The sequence below is a fragment of the Salvelinus fontinalis genome, unplaced genomic scaffold (genome assembly GCF_029448725.1).
Source record: "Salvelinus fontinalis isolate EN_2023a unplaced genomic scaffold, ASM2944872v1 scaffold_0294, whole genome shotgun sequence".
Lineage (NCBI taxonomy): Eukaryota > Metazoa > Chordata > Actinopteri > Salmoniformes > Salmonidae > Salvelinus > Salvelinus fontinalis.
In genome coordinates this window covers 141,700-162,518 of record NW_026600503.1, presented here as the reverse complement: position 1 = coordinate 162,518, position 20,819 = coordinate 141,700, and the positions used below count along the sequence as shown (strand labels likewise).

At 44.6% G+C, this 20,819-nt stretch overlaps 1 protein-coding gene across 1 annotated transcript in view; it reads right to left on the bottom strand.

Moving 5' to 3' along the window:
• Positions 1–20,819, bottom strand: part of LOC129845398 (protein eyes shut homolog) — a 201,992-nt gene that overhangs the window by 55,584 nt on the left and 125,589 nt on the right. The window contains exon 7 of the mRNA XM_055913310.1: positions 10,638–10,810. Within this exon, the coding sequence (XP_055769285.1) occupies positions 10,638–10,810 (173 nt within the window). The remainder of the gene's footprint in view (positions 1–10,637; positions 10,811–20,819) is intronic.

Sequence of the window (20,819 nt, the reverse complement as noted above, 5' to 3'; positions counted from 1 at the left end):
ATTACACACCGGACTGTGTGTTACACCCAGAACCAATGTATCTCTGTATCACCATATATCTATATACAACTCTTACTACATCAATCTTAACACCACTATTCCATAAATGTCTTTGATTTTTTCGTTTCCAACACGTCACCAGCATCAGCAGTACTAGCAGCTGCCACAAGACGGCACTGTTGATTCACCATGCCGTACCACAGACACCATGCCGTACCACAGACACCATGCCGTGCCACCAACTCACAATGATATAAGGATGATGGCCTGTTTTAGAATACTGCCTTTTCCCCATCCCCATTTTCTTTTCATTAGTCGCTGCTAACAAAGGTTCTTGGCAGGCGAGCAACATTTCAAATACCCTACATAATGTTCACTGCTGGTAGCTAGGGGGACAATAACTAATCCCAGTGATTATCAATTACAATCAACAGCTTACTAGTTCTAAACGCATAGTTGATTCAATAATGCTGCCTGTCTCTTTCTCCCGTGTTCTCTTTCCATTTTAGCACTGACCACTGATTCACTGGATTTTACACCAGGGAGAGACTTAATGGGAATATCCTCTCTCCCTCCTCTCTCTCTCTCTCTCTGTGTCTCTCTCTCTCTTCTCTCTCCCACTCTCCCTCCCTCTCTCTCTCTCTCCCTCCTCTCTCTCTCTCTCTCTCTCTGTGTCTCTCTCTCTCTTCTCTCCCACTCTCCCTCCCTCTCTCTCTCTCTCTCTCCCTCCTCTCTCTCTCTCTCTCTCTCCCTCCTCTCTCTCTCTCTCTCTCCCTCCTCTCTCTCTGCCTCCTCTCTCTCTCCCCTCCCTCCCCAGAATCAAGTAAACATCTGAGGCATATCTCGGCACACCAATCAGACCCTGGTCATGCACACAACATTAGGCTCTACATCTCAGCAAATATATTTTAACTTGCATATTCTCTCTTTCTTTCTCTCTTTCTCATTATTTGCTTCTCTCTTTCTTTGTCTCTTTCCTTCCCCTCAGCCCTTCTAGCCCTCCATGTCTACATACAATGTCTGCATCCCAAATGGTAGTCTATTCCCTTAACTCTGCACTACAGCTGTTCTAACATGGGGATTTGTGAAACGTATTCCTCAGTCTGAGGTGTCTCCACTTGCGTCAGTGAATTGTTAGCTTTTTCACTTGGCGCCAACTGGTAAGACGCTTCAGGAGGAAGCTGTAATCGCTAATCAAGCAGCGTGCCGTCCTTTACAGAGCTCCCCTCTGTGACTGGTCGGTGCTCCTCTGTTTGGCTAGTGAATTATTGATGCCTGTTATGTAGGAAAAAAATCTGTTGTTATTGTTATGTCTGGTTTTGTATTTGGTTTCTATATTGGTTTGTATTTCCACAGTGTTATTGTTATGTCTGGTTTTGTATTTGGTTTCTATATTGGTTTTGTATTTCCACAGTGTTTATTGTTAAGTCTGGGTTTATATTTCCACAGTGTTTATTGTTAAGTCTAGTTTTGTATTTCCACAGTGTTTATTGTTAAGTCTGGGTTTGTATTTCCACAGTGTTTATTGTTAAGTCTGGGTTTGTATTTCCACAGTGTTTATTGAACGGCTGCTTCACGGTTTAATAGCAACAGCTCAATCTGAGTTTCTATAGTCAGTTTCAACTGATAGTCTGTGGATGCTCCCTCAGTGACATGCAGCATGTTTTTACCTCTGCTCCCTCAGTGACATGCAGCATGTTTTTACCTCTGCTCCCTCAGTGACATGCAGCATGTTTTTACCTCTGCTCCCTCAGTGACATGCAGCATGTTTTTACCTCTGCTCCCTCAGTGACATGCAGCATGTTTTTACCTCTGCTCCCTCAGTGGCATGCAGCATGTTTTAACCTCTGCTCCCTCAGTGGTATGCAGCATGTTTTACCTCTGTTCCCTCAGTGACATGCAGCATGTTTTTACCTCTGCTTCCTCAGTGACATGCAGCATGTTTTACCTCTGCTCCCTCAGTGGTATGCAGCATGTTTTAACCTCTGCTCCCTCAGTGACATGCAGCATGTTTTACCTCTGCTCCCTCAGTGACATGCAGCATGTTTTACCTCTGCTTCCTCAGTGGCATGCAGCATGTTTTTACCTCTGCTCCCTCAGTGACATGCAGCATGTTTTTACCTCTGCTCCCTCAGTGGCATGCAGCATGTTTTTACCTCTGCTCCCTCAGTGACATGCAGCATGTTTTTACCTCTGCTCCCTCAGTGGCATGCAGCATGTTTTTACCTCTGCTCCCTCAGTGACATGCAGCATGTTTTACCTCTGCTCTCTGAGTGCAATGCAGCTTCCCTCTCTTCCTGTTCCTCCTCCTCCTCCCCCTCTTTGTGGTTATTTGCAGGGAGAGCTGATATGAGCATGAATTCCTGTTGAGCTTCTTGTCAAGGGTCATATACATTGCTATTTCTAGGACAGAATAGTCATGGCTCAGGGCACTATACACTACATTTGACAAAGGATAGTGAGGTATCCACAGGGTACAAATCCCCTCCTCCATCAAATATCATCAACAAGCACAAAAGGTTGTACTGTAGGTGGAGCCCAGGCATAATCTCCTATCAACAGGTTCAACAACGGTAGGTGGAGCCCAGGCATAACCTCCTATCAACAGGTTCAACAACGGTAGGTGGAGCCCAGGCATAACCTCCTATCAACAGGTTCAACAACGGTAGGTGGAGCCCAGGGATAACCTCCTATCAACAGGTTCAACAACGGTAGGTAGAACCCAGGCGTGACCCCCTATCGACAGGTTCAACAACGGTAGGTGGAGCCCAGGCATAACCTCCTATCGACAGGTTCAACAACGGTAGGTGGAGCCCAGGCATAACCTCCTATCGACAGGTTCAACAACGGTAGGTGGAGCCCAGGGATAACCTCCTATCGACAGGTTCAACAACGGTAGGTGGAGCCCAGGCATAACCTCCTATCAACAGGTTCAACAACGGTAGGTGGAGCCCAGGCGTGACCCCCTATCGACAGGTTCAACAACGGTAGGTGGAGCCCAGGCATAACCTCCTATCAACAGGTTCAACAACGGTAGGTGGAGCCCAGGCGTGACCCCCTATCGACAGGTTCAACAACGGTAGGTGGAGCCCAGGCGTGACGCCCTATCAACAGGTTCAACAACGGTAGGTGGAGCCCAGGCGTGACCTCCTATCGACAGGTTCAACAACAGTAGGTGGAGCCCAGGCATAACCTCCTATCGACAGTTTCAGCGGTTGTGGAAGATCTTGGTGTTCTGTGTTTTCCCTGACATCCTGACATCCTAACATCCTAAGTGGGTTTTACAGTAACCGCATGCATCCGTTTTTCAGAAAAACAGCTAATTCAACCGACAGTAGCTTCTCTTTCTTCTGAAACAGGATGTGGGAACTACACTCAGACGTCTTTTTGCGCCCGCTATGTTATGTTACATCTGCGTGATAGCACTGAGAGTAGTGATTGGTCTCTTCTCTCTAGGTGCCTCAAGCATTCCACATCTTTCCTCGCGCTCCGTCGGTATGAACTGAACATGGCGGTGCTACGTCCAAAATGGCACTCTATCCCCTAAATAGTGCACTACTTTTGACCAGATCCATCAGGAAGTGCATTATGTAAGAAATAGGGTGCCATTTGGGATGCACCCACAACCATTAAAAATATAACCTACCGACCCTTCCCCTGCTCCCACCCAATCTATACCGACCCTTCCCCTGCTCCCACCCAATCTATACTGATACAGGAAGCCTTAAGGCTGACTTATTGGGAGTAGCTTGTGTTATTATATTTGTTGTAAACCGACGGTTTGAACAACACAAATCAATAGACACCATAAAGCCTGCTGTTGTTATTCTGAGTTTCTGAGTTCACCTCATGTAGTCTGGTCCTAACTCCTGTAGCTAGGAGTAATGTATTATTATACACTACAATAGACCACATACCAGAAGCTCTGGGAGATACAACATTAACTATTTCCACCAAGTACAGTAGAAGTTTATATGGTGTTCTCCTCTCCACGTGGGAATGAATGTCTAACACATTATAAGACCTTGGCTGACATGGCTGGCTGCCATTCAATCAAAGCTAGCAATGGGGAAAATACACAACATTGCTTCTAGGCAGAGAAAACAGATGCCTATTTCAAGTAAATGAAGAGGTCGGATTCCCAAATGAAAATAAAATAAATGAATAATCATTCCCATTCATTTGAGATTGAGGCCTGCAGATTTATTTGAACTGTGTGTAGCCTACTGAATCCACCCACAACTGTGGGAAAATATTTCCTACAACAAGCCAAAAAATAACACTGCAATCTAATCCTTCCAGAAATGACATACAGCACAGCATCATGAAGAGAATAAGTAAGACAGGAGGTTTAGTATTATCTCTGCTGTTATATATGTGATCGCCAGGTCCCAGATCAGTTTGAGCTGTAAGACAGGACGTTTAGTACCATCTCTGCTGTTATAAATGTGATTACCAGGTCCCAGATCAGTTTGAGCTGTAAGACCGGAAGTTTAGTATTATCTCTGCTGTTATATATGTGATAGCCAGGTCCCAGATCAGTTTGAGCTGTAAGACAGGAAGTTTAGTATTATCTATGCTGTTATATATGTGATAGCCAGGTCCCAGATCAGTTTGAGCTGTAAGACAGGAAGTTTAGTATTATCTCTGCTGTTATATATGTGATAGCCAGGTCCCAGATCAGTTTGAGCTGTAAGACCGGAAGTTTAGTATTATCTCTGCTGTTATATATGTGATAGCCAGGTCCCAGATCAGTTTGAGTTGTAAGACCGGAAGTTTAGTATTATCTCTGCTGTTATATATGTGATAGCCAGGTCCCAGATAAGTTTGAGCTGTAAGACCGGAAGTTTAGTATTATCTCTGCTGTTATATATGTGATAGCCAGGTCCCAGATCAGTTTGAGCTGTAAGACAGGAAGTTTAGTATTATCTCTGCTGTTATATATGTGATAGCCAGGTCCCAGATCAGTTTGAGCTGTAAGACCGGAAGGTGGTGATGATACAAGTCGGGGAAAATAAAACCCATATTTCCAAGAGAAAAATGCACTGAGTGGACAAAACATTAAGAACACCTGCTCTTTCCATGACATAGACTGACCAGGTGAATCCAGGTAAAAGCTATGATCCCTTATTGATGTCACTTGTTAAATCCACTTCAATCAGTGTAGATGAAGGGGAGGAGACAGGTTAAAGAAGGATTTTTAAGCCTTGAGACAATTGAGACATGGATTGTATATGTGTGCCATTCAGAGGGTGAATGGGCAAAACAACTTATTGAAGTGCCTTTTAAACGGGGTATAGTAGTAGGTGCCAGGCGCACTGGTTTATGTAAAGAACTGCAACGCTGCTGGGTTTTTCACACAGTTTCTCGTGAGTATCAAGAATGGCCCACCACCCAAAGGACATCCAGTCAACTTGACACAGCTGTGGGTAGCATTGGAGCCAACATGGACCAGCATCCCTGTGGAACGCTTTTGACACCTTGTAGAGTCCATGCCAGGACGAATTGAGGCTGTTCTGAGGGCAAAAGGAGTGGGTGCAACTCAATATTAGGAAGGTGTTCTTAATGTTTTGTAGACTCAGTGTAGAAAATCCATATTGTTTATGTTTTTCTAAAGGGTATTGGGCTTAACAGCATTCACCACACATCCATACTGTTTCCTAGTGTTTCCCTTCTCTCAGTAGCTAACCTTGAACTCCACAAACCCTTCAATATTCCACAGGCTGAACAAACAGACTGAACAGTACGGTACTGTAATAGCAAATACAGTAAACACAGCAAAAGCAGACTTTCTCTAAATGATCTTTCTGAACTGAAAATCCTTCATTCTTGTTTTCTTAAAATGTCAAAAGATGTATGTTGACATACCTTCCTACCCACTCTGTATCTATAACAACATGTATGTAACGAGTTAGCGTAACCATTGGAGTAAGTAGCTGCACGTCCAAACGAAACACGAGGAAAACGCCGACTACGTCCCAAATGGAACCTTACTCCCTATTTGGTGGTCTACTTTAAACCAGGGCCCCTATATATTGACGGTGATGTTATCTGAGGGTGTCAGGATTTAAATTCAAATGTCAGCCACTCTCAATGTGACACACTATGATTAGAGGACTCTATTTGACATCAGGGCACTCAGCTCAGACTGTGTGTTTGTGTGTGTGTGTGTGTGTTTGTGTGTGTGTTTGTGTGTGTGTCAGAGAGAGAGATAAAGAGTGTGATTAGGGCTCTCTCCACCAAGCTGCCTCCTCATTAGATTAGGGCTCTCTCCACCAAGCTGCCTCCTCATTAGATTAGGGCTCTCGCCAGCAAACGGCCTCCTCATTAGATTAGAGCTCTCTCCACCAAGCTGCCTCCTCATTAGATTAGGGCTCTCTCCACCAAGCTGCCTCCTCATTAGATTAGAGCTCTCTCCACCAAGCTGCCTCCTCATTAGATTAGGGCTCTCTCCACCAAGCTGCCTCCTCATTAGATTAGGGCTCTCTCCACCAAACTGCCTCCTCATTAGATTAGGGCTCTCTCCACCAAGCTGCCTCCTCATTAGTTTAGGGCTCTCTCCACCAAGCTGCCTCCTCATTAGATTAGGGCTCTCTCCACCAAGCTGCTTTATTAGATTAGGGCTCTCTCCACCAAGCTGCCTCCTCATTAGATTAGGGCTCTCTCCACCAAGCTGCCTCCCCATTAGATTAGGGCTCTCTCCACCAAGCTGCCTCCCCATTAGATTAGAGCTCTCTCCACCAAGCTGCCTCCTCATTAGATTAGGGCTCTCTCCACCAAGCTGCCTCCTCATTAGATTAGGGCTCTCTCCACCAAGCTGCCTCCCCATTAGATTAGGGCTCTCTCCACCAAGCTGCCTCCTCATTAGATTAGGGCTCTCTCCACCAAGCTGCCTCCTCATTAGATTAGGGCTCTCTCCACCAAGCTGCCTCCTCATTAGATTAGGGCTATCTCCACCAAGCTGCCTCATTAGATTAGGGCTCTCTCCACCAAGCTGCCTCCTCATTAGATTAGGGCTCTCTCCACCAAGCTGCCTCCTCATTAGATTAGGGCTCTCTCCACCAAGCTGCCTCCTCATTAGATTAGGGCTCTCTCCACCAAGCTGCCTCCCCATTAGATTAGGGCTCTCTCCACCAAGCTGCCTCCTCATTAGATTAGGGCTCTCTCCACCAAGCTGCCTCCCCATTAGATTAGGGCTCTCTCCACCAAGCTGCCTCCCCATTAGATTAGGGCTCTCTCCACCAAGCTGCCTCCCCATTAGATTAGGGCTCTCTCCACCAAGCTGCCTCCTCATTAGATTAGGGCTCTCTCCACCAAGCTGCCTCCCCATTAGATTAGGGCTCTCTCCACCAAGCTGCCTCCTCATTAGATTAGGGCTCTCTCCACCAAGCTGCCTCCTCATTAGATTAGGGCTCTCTCCACCAAGCTGCCTCCCCATTAGATTAGGGCTCTCTCCACCAAGCTGCCTCCCCATTAGATTAGGGCTCTCTCCACCAAGCTGCCTCCCCATTAGATTAGGGCTCTCTCCACCAAGCTGCCTCCTCATTAGATTAGGGCTCTCTCCACCAAGCTGCCTCCTCATTAGATTAGAGCTCTCTCCACCAAGCTGCCTCCCCATTAGATTAGAGCAGAATAAGAACATTTTGTTTTCCCCCTATTTTCACAATATTCATGACAATGGAATGTTTGCATCTGATTGGATGTTAGTTTGATTAACGTGACCATTTTCCGTAGATAAATGACAGAAAGGCAGCGGACATTAAGGTTCTAACACTGGAGGAACAGAACATGATTTCCTACTACTGTTTGTTATACCAGCGCCTTGTCCAATGGGTGTACTTGTACATCAGGCTGCCTCACACTACAGAAAGAGGATCCTGCCCTATGGTCCGTTCTGGCTCGGAGAAGGCTAACTTATGTTTTACTTTACAGTTCATTATATTTGACCCAGAGGTTCAGCCAGTGATGGCAGAGACAACCCAAGTTAGATTTAGCAATTGGAAAATGAATTTTCCACATTATTTCCTTCATTTTCTTCCTTCGATCTCATTTAAACTACAGAGATTGGACACAGTGTTGCCAGGTCTTTAAACTACAGAGATTGGACACAGTGTTGCCAGGTCTGTAAACTACAGAGATTGGACACAGTGTTGCCAGGTCTGTAAACTACAGAGATTGGACACAGTGTTGCCAGGTCTGTAAACTACAGAGATTGGACACAGTGTTGCCAGGTCGGTAAACTACAGAGATTGGACACAGTGTTGCCAGGTCTTTAAACTACAGAGATTGGACACAGTGTTGCCAGGTCTGTAAACTACAGAGATTGGACACAGTGTTGCCAGGTCTGTAAACTACAGAGATTGGACAGTGTTGCCAGGTCTGTAAACTACAGAGATTGGACACAGTGTTGCCAGGTCTGTAAACTACAGAGATTGGACACAGTGTTGCCAGGTCTGTAAACTACAGAGATTGGACACAGTGTTGCCAGGTCTGTAAACTACAGAGATTGGACACAGTGTTGCCAGGTCGGTAAACTACAGAGATTGGACACAGTGTTGCCAGGTCTTTAAACTACAGAGATTGGACACAGTGTTGCCAGGTCTGTAAACTACAGAGATTGGACACAGTGTTGCCAGGTCGGTAAACTACAGAGATTGGACACAGTGTTGCCAGGTCTTTAAAATACAGAGATTGGACACAGTGTTGCCAGGTCTTTAAAATACAGAGATTGGACACAGTGTTGCCAGGTCTGTAAACTACAGAGATTGGACACAGTGTTGCCAGGTCTTTAAACTACAGAGATTGGACACAGTGTTGCCAGGTCTTTAAACTACAGAGATTGGACACAGTGTTGCCAGGTCTTTAAACTACAGAGATTGGACACAGTGTTGCCAGGTCGGTAAACTACAGAGATTGGACACAGTGTTGCCAGGTCTGTAAACTACAGAGATTGGTTCCAGGTAGAAAGAACCCTTTTGGGTTTCATATAAAAACCTTTCCACAGAGGGTTCTACATGGAACCCAAAAGGGTTCTACCTAGAACCAAATAGGGTTCTACCTGAAACCAAAAAAGGTTTTCCTATGGGAACAGCTGAAGAGCCGTTTAGGAACCCTTCTTTTCTAAGTGTAGCATAGTGCCATACTGTATTTGTGTTCATCTTAACTGGACACATTACTGGATTCATAGTCCGTGACTGCACCCAAAATTCCCTTTATAGTGCACACCTTTTCCCTTTATAGTGCACTCCTTTTCCCTTTATAGTGCACTCCTTTTCCCTTGATAGTGCACACCTTTTCCCTTTATAGTGCACTCCTTTTCCTTTTATAGTGCACTCCTTTCCCCTTTATAGTGCACTCCATTTCCCATTATAGTGCACTCCTTTTCCCTTTATAGTGCACTCCTTATGACCAAAGCCCAAGTAGGGAGACAGGTAGCCTAGCGGTTAAGAGGTTGGGCCAGTAGCTGAAAGGTTGCTGGCTCGAATCCCCGAGCTGACTAGGTGAAAAACCTGTCGATGTGCCTTTGGGCAAGGCACTTAACCCTAGTCGCTCCTATAAGTAGCTCTGGATAAAAATGTAGGGCACTATATAGGGTCCCATTTGGGACGCATACCTTGTCTGTAGGTTAACCCTTATTGAAGGTGACTGCTTGGAAAACCAAAGCACTAAACCAGCCAGCTACTTAGAAAATATCCTTTTAAGAACTTATCAGAGCCCCACCGCCTCTCTGGAACATCCAGCAGAGTAGATAGATACACTTTGTAAAGCTATTGATTATTATCACCCTAATGTGAAAATCCATTCGCAAAGGAAGACACAAGCTTTTTCCTCCAGCAGGATTTCCATTTCATTAACTTCTCCCTTTTACTTCCTTGCTGTTCTTCACTATCTTTCATCTCTCCACTGTTGCCTCTCAACCGATCCCTGAGACTGTGGAGCAGACCTGGGTTCAACTAGTATGTGTTTTCTTTCACATACTTTGAGTGTTTGATTTGAGCCTGCCTGGAGCGCCAGCTAGGTGGGGTTTGCACTTTTGGTACTATTATATTGGTCCCGTTGCTCTACGCCAGGTCAATCAGGCGCATTTGAAATATTTGAAAGAAAACAGACACTATTTGAAACCAGGTCAGATGCCCTGAAGTTTTGTATCCTTTACACACATCTGTGCCAACATGATCCTTATCGTGCTGGCCATATCAAACGTCATCCTTTCAAACAAGAACAAGTGTCCAGCAACAACGGTCAATGTGAATGACTAACCAGGCCAGTGCAGTACAGCTCGGCACGGCTCAGTAGTGTGAAACGGGTATTAGAGTACTGTATTTATGGGTCTAACCTTCCTCTACACAGCAGGCCCTGTCACACTGTATGCCTTATATGCTTCACAGGAGGTTGGTGGCACCTTAATTGGGGAGGACGGGCTTGGGGTAATGGCTGGAGCGGCAATCAGTGGAATGATATCAAATACATCAAACATATGGTTTCCATGGTTTCCTTGTGTTTGATGCCATTCCATTAGCTCCGTTCCAGCCATTATTATGAGCCGTCCTCCCCTCAACAGCCTCCTGTGATACGCATGTATTATGTATAGCTATAATGTTATATATTATGTATAACATATTGTGTCTATATCTTACCATCATCACACAGCAGGCCCTGTCTTCCGTAAGGGCAGAGACACACAGCTTCCTGGTAGGACTTGGGGATACAGGTGGCTCCGTGACCACAGGGGCTCCACTCACAGGCTGTGAACTGGCAGAGCCGACCAGAGTAGAGAGGAGGGCACTCACAGAACCAGTCCTCTGCATCACTATACACAGGGAGAGAGAGACAGACACACACAGAGAGGAGAGATCATTAGGACCAAGAGGAAATGGACCCTGGTAGTTCTAGTGATGTGGTTTCTATCTAGGTACAGGGAAGAGAGAGAGAAAGAGATTGTAAATATATTGTAAATATCCAAAATAAGCACAATAAGCACAATATGTACATTGTTACGTCATGCCAATAAAGCGAATTGAATTGAATTGAGAGAGAGAGAGAGAGAGAGAGAGGGAGAGAAAAAAAGAGTGAGAGAAAGAGAGAGCGAGAGAAAGAGAGAGAGAAAGAGAGAGAGAGAAAGAGAGAGAGAAAGAGAGAGAAAGAAAGAGAAAGAGAGAAAGAGAGAGAGAGAGACAGTGTCTGACAGACCAATCAACCTGCACATGTACTCTACTGTATGCTTATTGTTATTGTTGAATGTATGGTTATTTTGACCGTTGGTTATTGTTGTTACTGTTGTCCCGTTGACAATTTTGATTCTCATTAAAAAAAAAAAAAATGTATATTGTAAATATTCAAAATAAGCTTTGGCAATATGTACATTGTTACATCATGCCAATAAAGTGAATTAAATTGAGAGAGAGAGAGAGAGAAATAATCAACATCTTCATGGAGGAAAACGCTGTATTGAACTCTGTGATGAATCAATAGAGACGAGCTAAGATATGACCAATATCTCCATCAGTCCCAGATGGAATGCATCCAGTATGACATACTGGAGTTCTGCAGAAAGGAGCTGCCTCGTTAGATGGATGGACTGGCTGGTTGAGGAGATGGACAGGTGTTATGTTATAGATTTAATTCAGATAACACATCAGATTCAACAGCAGCTGTGTGTGTGTGTGTGTGTGTGTTCTGCCTCTTTCTGCTCCTTACAAAAATGTAAACACATCTGTGCTTTCAGTGAATGCAGATAATAACCAGTGTCCCAAATGGCACCCTATACCCTATGAGCCCTGGTCAAAAGTAGTGCTCTATATAGGGAATAGGGCACCATTTAGGACGCAGAAAATAACCTGCAGGAAACCAATTGATTGGGAGTGGTTGAGCAAACATATGGCCCAAAAAGTATACACATGACTCTCCTACCATATCCCCTTCTCCTTTTCTCAATTCATATTCATGCGGTTGCTTTATCTCTGGGTTGGAGAGGAAGTGGAGGCTAGGCTAGTCGTATTATTTACACTTCATAAGCTCCTCTGTAAGAGGCACACACTTTTCAAATGTATAATATCAGATAGAGAAAGCATTGGTGGGGTTTCACGTCTATAAATTAATAATGGGCCTTGAGCAGCCAGCACTGCGGGATGTATTTTCCTTCACTTTCTCCTCCAGAAACTCGCTTCTAGAAATTAAATATTTACCTTCTGTCGCTGGAATTTAGAACTGTTGGAATGACTGTGTGGAACGCTTCTTAGAAGGAAGGGAAATAGACTGTAAAGTCAAGTCTTGTTTTCAGCTTAAATGTCACACTGACTGTTAACGGTGGTAAATATTATCAGTCAAATGGCATCCTAACCCCTACACAGTGGCCCTACTTCTGGCCCTATTTATGTCACTACTGCTGGCCCTACATCTGGCCCTACTTCTGGCCCTACTTCTGGCCCTACTTCTGGCCCTACTTCTGGCCCTATTTCTGGCCCTACATCTGGCCCTACTTCTGGCCCTACTTCTGGCCCTACTTCTAACAGCGAGGGTCCTCTGGTGATCTTCTTCATCTCCTTCCATGTGGTGGTCAGTGTGATGATGACGGTCTCGTCCCAGCTTCAGGTCAAAGGAAGTGCACTATATAGGGAATAAGGAGCCACTTGGGACGTGAGAATGAATGACCCAGTAATGTTTCTCAATGTGAACAGACGTAATTCACACACTTATTTAAATAACAGCTGACGACTTGTTACAATCAATATTAAACTAAATTATGACATAGTCGGCGGTACATTTTCTTTTTAAGAAATTGCTAAACGTTTTAATCTATTTTCATTAAAAGGTGAATATGTAACATAGTAAATGTTACCATAGTAACATGCTAATCTCATATGTACTGTAGATCTAATACCTGGTTGTATTTCATGTCCATCAGGTAATAGTATGAACATTCCAGGAGTGGCAGGTCACAGGAAGCTTCTGAAACACCACCCTAAAATAAATATTATACATAACACTGTATGTAGTGCACTATATAGGGAATAGGGTGCCAAACTCACTGCACCATATAGGGAATAGGGTGCCAAACTTAGTGCACTATATTTATTTATTTTTATTTTTATTTCACCTTTATTTAACCAGGTAGGCTAGTTGAGAACAAGTTATCATTTGCAACTGCGACCTGGCCAAGATAAAGCATAGCAGTGTGAACAGACAACAACACAGAGTTACACTATATAGGGAATATGGTGCCAAACTTAGTGCACTATATAGGGAATATGGTGCCAAACTTGCTGCACTATATAGAGAAAAGGGTGCCATTTCAGACGTATACACAGTGTTTAGGGTCAGCAGGAACTAATGATGACATGATCATCAGCTGTAAGGTCAGTGTCCTGCTTTATGGACCTCCGTTAAACATCAATTCCATTCTGATTGAGCTTTAACACACTGCTCAGTCAGGTGGTAGGCTTTAAGTGTTAACCATCATGTGGCTCCTGCAGGATTAAGTGACCGCCACTCTCTTCACTGGCAACTAAATGTGTCTGACCTGTTATCTAAAAACTACCACATTTTTTTATTTTTATTTAACCTTTATTTAACCAGGTAGGCAAATTGAGAACACGTTCTCATTTACAATTGCGACCTGGCCAAGATAAAGCAAAGCAGTTCGACACATACAACAACACATAGTTACACATGGAGTAAAAACAAACATATAGTCAATAATACAGTGAAAAAAAATAAAAATAAGTCTATATACAATGTGAGCAAGTGAGGTGAGATAAGGGAGGTGAAGGCAAACAGATATATGTATAAATAAATAAAAATATAAAAAGGCCATGGAGGCGAAGTGAGTACAACACAGCAAGTAAAATAAAAACTAAAAAAAAAACAAAAAAAACACTGGAATGGTTGGTTTGCATTGGAAGAAAGTGCAAAGTAGAGACAGAAATAATGGGGTGCAAAGGAGCAAAATAAATAAATAAATAAATACAGTAGGTAAAGAGGTAGTTGTTTGGGCTAAATTGTAGATGGGTTATGTACAGGTGCAGTAATCTATGAGCTGCTCTGACAGCTGGTGCTTAAAGCTAGTGAGGGAGATAGGTGTTTCCAGTTTCAGAGATTTTTGTAGTTCGTTCCAGTCATTGGCAGCAGAGAACTGGAAGGAGAGGCGTCCAAAGGAAGAATTGGTTTTGGGGGTGACTAGAGAGATATACCTGCTGGAGCGCGTGCTACAGGTAGGTGCTGCTATGGTGACCAGCGAGCTGAGATAAGGGGGGACTTTACCTAGCAGGGTCTTGTAGATGACCTGGAACCAGTGGGTTTGGCGACGAGTATGAAGCGAGGGCCAGCCAACGAGAGTGTACAGGTCGCAGTGGTGGGTAGTATATGGGGCTTTGGTGACAAAACGGATGGCACTGTGATAGACTGCATCCAATTTATTGAGTAGGGTTTTGGAGGCTATTTTGTAAATGACATCACCGAAGTCGAGGATTGGTAGGATGGTCAGTTTTACAAGGGTATGTTTGGCAGCATGAGTAAAGGATGCTTTGTTGCGGAATAGGAAGCCAATTCTAGATTTGACTTTGGATTGGAGATGTTTGATGTGGGTCTGGAAGGAGAGTTTACAGTTTAACCAGACACCTAGGTATTTGTAGTTGTCCACATATTCTAAGTCAGAGCCGTCCAAAGTAGTGATGTTGGACAGGCGGGCAGGAGCAGGCAGCGATCGGTTGAAGAGCATGCATTTGGTTTTACTTGTGTTTAAGAGCAGTTGGAGGCCACGGAAGGAGAGTTGTATGGCATTGAAGCTCGCCTGGAGGGTTGTTAACACAGTGTCAAAAGAAGGGCCAGAAGTATACAGAATAGTGTCGTCTGCGTAGAGGTGGATCAGAGAATCACCAGCAGCAAGAGCGACATCATTGATGTAAACAGAGAAGAGAGTCGGTCCAAGAATTGAACCCTGTGGCACCCCCATAGAGACTGCCAGAGGCCCGGACAACAGACCCTCCGATTTGACACACTGAACTCTATCAGAGAAGTAGTTGGTGAACCAGGCGAGGCAATCATTAGAGAAACCAAGGCTGTCGAGTCTGCCAATGAGGATGTGGTGATTGACAGAGTCAAAAGCCTTGGCCAGGTCAATGAATACGGCTGCACAGTATTGTTTCCTATCGATGGCGGTTACGATATCGTTTATGACCTTGAGCGTGGCTGAGGTGCACCCATGACCAGCTCTGAAACCAGATTGCATAGCGGAGAAGGTGTGGTGTGATTCGAAATGGTCGGTAATCTGTTTGTTGACTTGGCTTTCGAAGACCTTAGAAAGGCAGGGTAGGATAGATATAGGTCTGTAGCAGTTAGGGTCAAGGGTGTCCCCCCCTTTGAAGAGGGGGGTAACCGCAGCTGCTTTCCAATCTTTGGGGATCTCAGACGACACGAAAGAGAGGTTGAAGAGGCTAGTAATAGGGGTGGCAACAATTTCAGCAGATAGTTTTAGAAAGAAAGGGTCCAGATTATCTAGCCCGGCTGATTTGTAAGGGTCCAGATTTTGCAGCTCATTAAGAACATCAGCTGACTGTATTTGGGAGAAAGAGAAATGGGGAAGGCTTGGGCGAGTAGCAGAGGGGAGGGCAGTGCTGTTGTCCGGGGTAGGGGTAGCCAGGTGGAAAGCATGGCCAGCCGTAGAAAAATGCTTATTGAAATTCTCAATTATAGTGGATTTGTCGGTGGTGACAGTGTTTCCTATCTTCAGAGCGGTTGGAAGCTGGGAGGAGGTGTTCTTATTCTCCATGGACTTTACAGTGTCCCAGAACTTTTTTGAATTTGTGTTGCAGGAAGCAAATATCTGCTTGAAAAAGCTAGCCTTGGCTGTTCTAACTGCCTGTGTATATTGGTTTCTGGCTTCCCTGAAAAGTTGCATATCACGGGGGCTGTTCGATGCTAATGCAGAACGCCATAGGATGTTTTTCTGTTGGTTAAGGGCAGTCAGGTCAGGAGAGAACCAAGGGCTATATCTGTTCCTGGTTCTAAATTTCTTGAATGGGGCATGCTTATTCAAGATGGTGAGGAAGGCATTTAAAAAAAATGACCAGGCATCCTCTACTGACGGGATGAGATCAATATCCTTCCAGGATACCCCGGCCAGGTCGATTAGGAAGGCCTGCTCGCTGAAGTGTTTCAGGGAGCGTTTGACAGTGATGAGTGGAGGTCGTTTGACCGCTGACCCATTACGGATGCAGGCAATGAGGCAGTGATCGCTGAGATCTTGGTTGAAAACAGCAGAGGTGTATTTGGAGGGCAAGTTTGTTAGGATGATATCTATGAGGGTACCCGTGTTTACGGAATTGGGGTTGTACCTGGTAGGTTCATTGATAATTTGTGTGAGATTGAGGGCATCAAGCTTAGATTGTAGGGTGGCTGGGGTGTTGAGCATGTTCAAATTTAGGTCGCCTAGCAGCACGAGCTCTGAAGATAGATGGGGGGCAATCAGTTCACATATAGTGTCCAGAGCACAGCTGGGGGCAGAGGGTGGTCTATAGCAGGCGGCAACGGTGAGAGACTTGTTTTTAGAGAGGTGGATTTTTAAAAGTAGAAGTTCAAATTGTTTGGGAACAGACCTGGAAAGTATAACAGAACTCTGCAGGCAGTCTTTGCAGTAGATTGCAACACCGCCCCCTTTGGCCGTTCTATCTTGTCTGAAAATATTGTAATTGGGGATAAAAATGTCTGAATTTTTGGTGGTCTTTCTAAGCCAGGATTCAGACACGGCTAAAACATCCGGGTTGGTAGAGTGTGCTAAAGCAGTGAACAAAACAAACTTAGGGAGGAGGCTTCTAATGTTAACATGCATGAAGCCAAGGCTATTACGGTTACAGAAGTCATCAAAAGAGAGCGCCTGGGGAATAGGAGTGGAGCCAGGTACTGCAGGGCCTGGATTCACCTCTACATCACCAGAGGAACAGAGGAGAAGTAGGATAATGGTACGGCTAAAAGCTATGAGAATTGGTCGCCTAGAGCTACTAGAGCAGAGAGTAAAAGGAAGTTTCTGGGGGCGATAAAATAGTTTAAAGGAATAATGTACAGACAAAGGTATGGTAGGATGTGAATACAGTGGAGGTAAACCTAGGTATTGAGTGATGATGAGAGAGAACTTGTCTCTAGAAACATCATTGAAACCAGGTGATGTCATCGCATATGTGGGTGGTGGAACTGAGAGGTTGGATATGGTATAGAGAGCAGGGCTAGAATCTCTACAGTGAAATAAGCCAATAAACACTAACCAGAACAGCAATGGACAGGGCATATTTACATTAAGGAGAGGCATGCTTAATCGAGTGATCAATAAGGGTCCAGTGAGTAGAGGTTGGTTGGGGTCGTGGCGATCCAGACAGCTGGCCGGGTATATGGCTATCGGTAGCAGCATAGGATGGAGGTCTGTTTGTAGATACCTCGTGCGTTTCCGTCGGTAGGTTCCGTGTAGTGGGGTTTTGTTCAGATAGCAGCCGATAAGACAGCTAACGATTAGCGGGCCTCAGATCAGCGTTCAGGTAACGTCGGGACGGAGGTGCCGGTTGGATAAATCCCTCGGGCAGATAACGTCGGCAGTCAGTCGTGAAGGCCCGGTGGGGTTCCGTATCTGCAGCAGCAACAAAAGGAACGGGTCCGGATGGTGATGGAACTCCTCAGCTGGCTAGCTCCAGCATGATTTGAGTTTGCTCCGGGGTCGACGTAAGCCAATAGTCACACGGTATGCAGCTAGCTAGCTGCGAAATCAAGGTGCAAGTGTCCAGAGCCTGCGGTTGGAATCCGGGGAAACTGAGTGAAAAAAAGTCCCGGAATGCTCCGGTCCGAGTCGCGTTGCACAAAAGTGCCGGTAGATTATCGAGCTAAAGGAATAGCTGATGACCGCAAAACGTGGGCAGCTGAAACACCAACGCTAGCCAGCAAACCGGCTAATTTCGGGGCAGCTGCAGATTAGCTTCTGGCTAGCTATCGGAGTAGCTTCTGGTTAGCTTTCAGGCTAGCTTCTGAATTAGCCCCTGGCTATCTTCCACGATGGGTTTTCAGATTGAGGTAAATAATACTTATTGTAATTGGTGAAGCGGGTTGCAGGAAAGCTTTTGCAGGAAAGCTTTTGTAGTTGAGTTCTTGGATAATAAAATAAATAAAAGATATGTGAAGAAAAGGTGTAAATATATATATATACAGGACACGACACGACAATACGGAAAAAGACGTCTGAACTGCTAAGCCACCTTGGAGCTACATGATGGTATGTCTGACCTGTTATCTAAAAACTACTACATGATGAACACTTATGTCTGTGTTAAAATGTGTTCAGTGTAATATACAGTACATAGTCTACTTTAACAGGGGCACGTTGGATTTGTATACAAAATACACTATATATACACAAAAGTAAGTGGACACCCCTTCAAATTTATGGATTTGGCTATTTCAGTCACACCCGTTGCTGACAGGTGTATAAAATCAAGCCATGTAATCTCTATACACCAACATTGGCAGTAGAATGGCTTTACCGAAGAGCTCAGTGACTTTCAATGTGGCACCGTCATAAGATGCCACCTTTCCAACAAGTCAGTTCGTCAAATGTCTGCTCTGATATAGCTGCTCCGGTCAACTATATGTGCTCTTATTGTAAGTGGAAACGTCTAGGAGCAACAACGGCTCAGCCGTCAGGTGGTAGTCCACACAAGCTCACACAACGGGATCGCCGAGTGCTAAAATGATTAGTGTGTAAAAATTGTCTGTCTTCGGTTGGAACACTCACTACCGTGTTCCAAACTGTCTCTGGAAGCAACATCACCACAAGAACTGTTCGGGAGCTTCATGAAGTGGGGTTCCGTGGTCTAACATCACCACATGCAATGCCAAGCGTCGGCTGGAGTGGTGTAAAGTTTGCCTCCATTGGACTCTGGAGCAGTGGAAACGCATTCTCTGGAGTGATGAATCACGCTTCACCATCTGGCAGTCCAACGGACGAATCTGGGTTTGGCAGACGCTAGGAGAACGCTGCCCCAATGCATAGTGCCAACTGTAAAGTTTGGTGGAGGAGGAATAATGGTCTGGGGTTAAGTGAAATCTTTATGCTACAGCTTACAATGACACTCTAGACAATTATGTGCTTTTAACTTTGTGGCAAATGTTTGGGGAAGGCCCTTTCCTGTTTCAGCATGACAATGCCCCCGTGCGCAAAGCAAGGTCCAAACCGAAATGGTTTGTCGAGATCGGTGTGGAAGAACTTGACTGGCCTGCACAGAGCCCTGACCTCAACCCCATCCAACACCTTTGGGATGAATTGGAACACCGACTGCGAGCCAGGCCTAATTGCCCAACATCAGTGCCCGCCCCCTCTAATACTCTGAATGGGCTGAATGGAAGCAAGTCCCCGCAGCAATGTTCCAACATCTAGTGGAAAGCCTTCCCAGAAAAGTGGAGACTGTTACAGCACACAGCTATTACATAGAAAATGTCTGTAAGAAGACAAAGATAGCGTATCTCTCTAAGATAAGCAGATGTCTACCAAACCCCAATACCATGATGACCTTATTACATAGGACATTCAACTCTGTCTGCGTCCTAAATGGCACCCTATTACATGTATAGTGCACTACTTTTGACCAGGGGTCTGGCAGGGAATAGGGTCCCATTAGGGAGGCAGCCTCTACTAATGAAGTGGCAGTTGTAAGGCTCAGATCTAAAGACATGTCAGATGATGACTGTAGTCCAATACACTCTGTGAAAAGCTGCCATGGTCGTTATTTGTCATTAATACAATGATTGTGGTGATTGATTATGTAGACAGACAGACAGGATAATGTAGTAAACCTCACCTAAGCCGTCTGTCTATATATGGGGGTTGTGTATTTTCCAATAGGATGTTGTCTATTTTCCAATAGGATGTTGTGTATTTCCAATAAGATGTTGTGTATTTTCTAATAGGATGTGGTGTATTTTCCAATAGGATGTGGTGTATATTCCAATAGGATGTTGTGTGTTTTCCAATAAGATGTGGTGTATTTTCCAATAGGATGTGGTGTATTTTCCAATAGGATGTGGTGTATTTTCCAATAGGGTGTTGTGTATTTCCAATAAGATGTTGTGTATTTTCCAATAGGATGTTGTGTATTTTCCAATAGGATGTGGTGTATTTTCCAATAGGATGTTGTGTATTTCCAATAGGATGTGGTGTATTTTCCAATAGGATGTGGTGTATTTCCCAATAGGATGTGGTGTATTTCCCAATAGGATGTTGTGTATTTTCCAATAGGATGTTGTGTATTTCCAATAAGATGTTATGCATTTTCCAATAGAATGTTGTGTATTTTCCAGTAGGATGTTGTGTATTTTCCAATATGATGTTGTGTATTTTCCTATAGGGTGTTGTGTATTTTCCAATAGGATGTTGTGTATTTTCCAATATGATGTTGTGTATTTTCCAATAGGATGTTGTGTATTTTCCAATATGATGTTGTGTATTTTCCTATAGGGTGTTGTGTATTTTCCTATAGGATGTTGTGTATTTTTTATTTTATTTATTTTTTAATTTTTTTAAAAATTTTTGTCACATTTTTCTCCCCAATTTTCGTGGTATCCAATCGATAGTAATTACTACCTTGTCTCTTCGCTACAACTCCCGTACGGGCTCGGGAGAGACGAAGGTCGAAAGCCATGCGTCCTCCGAAGCACAACCCAACCAGCCGTACTGCTTCTTAACACAGCGCGCCTCCAACCCGGAAGCCAGCCGCACCAATGTGTCGGAGGAAACACCGTGTACCTGTCCCCCCTTGGCTGGCGCGCACTGCGCCCGGCCCGCCACAGGA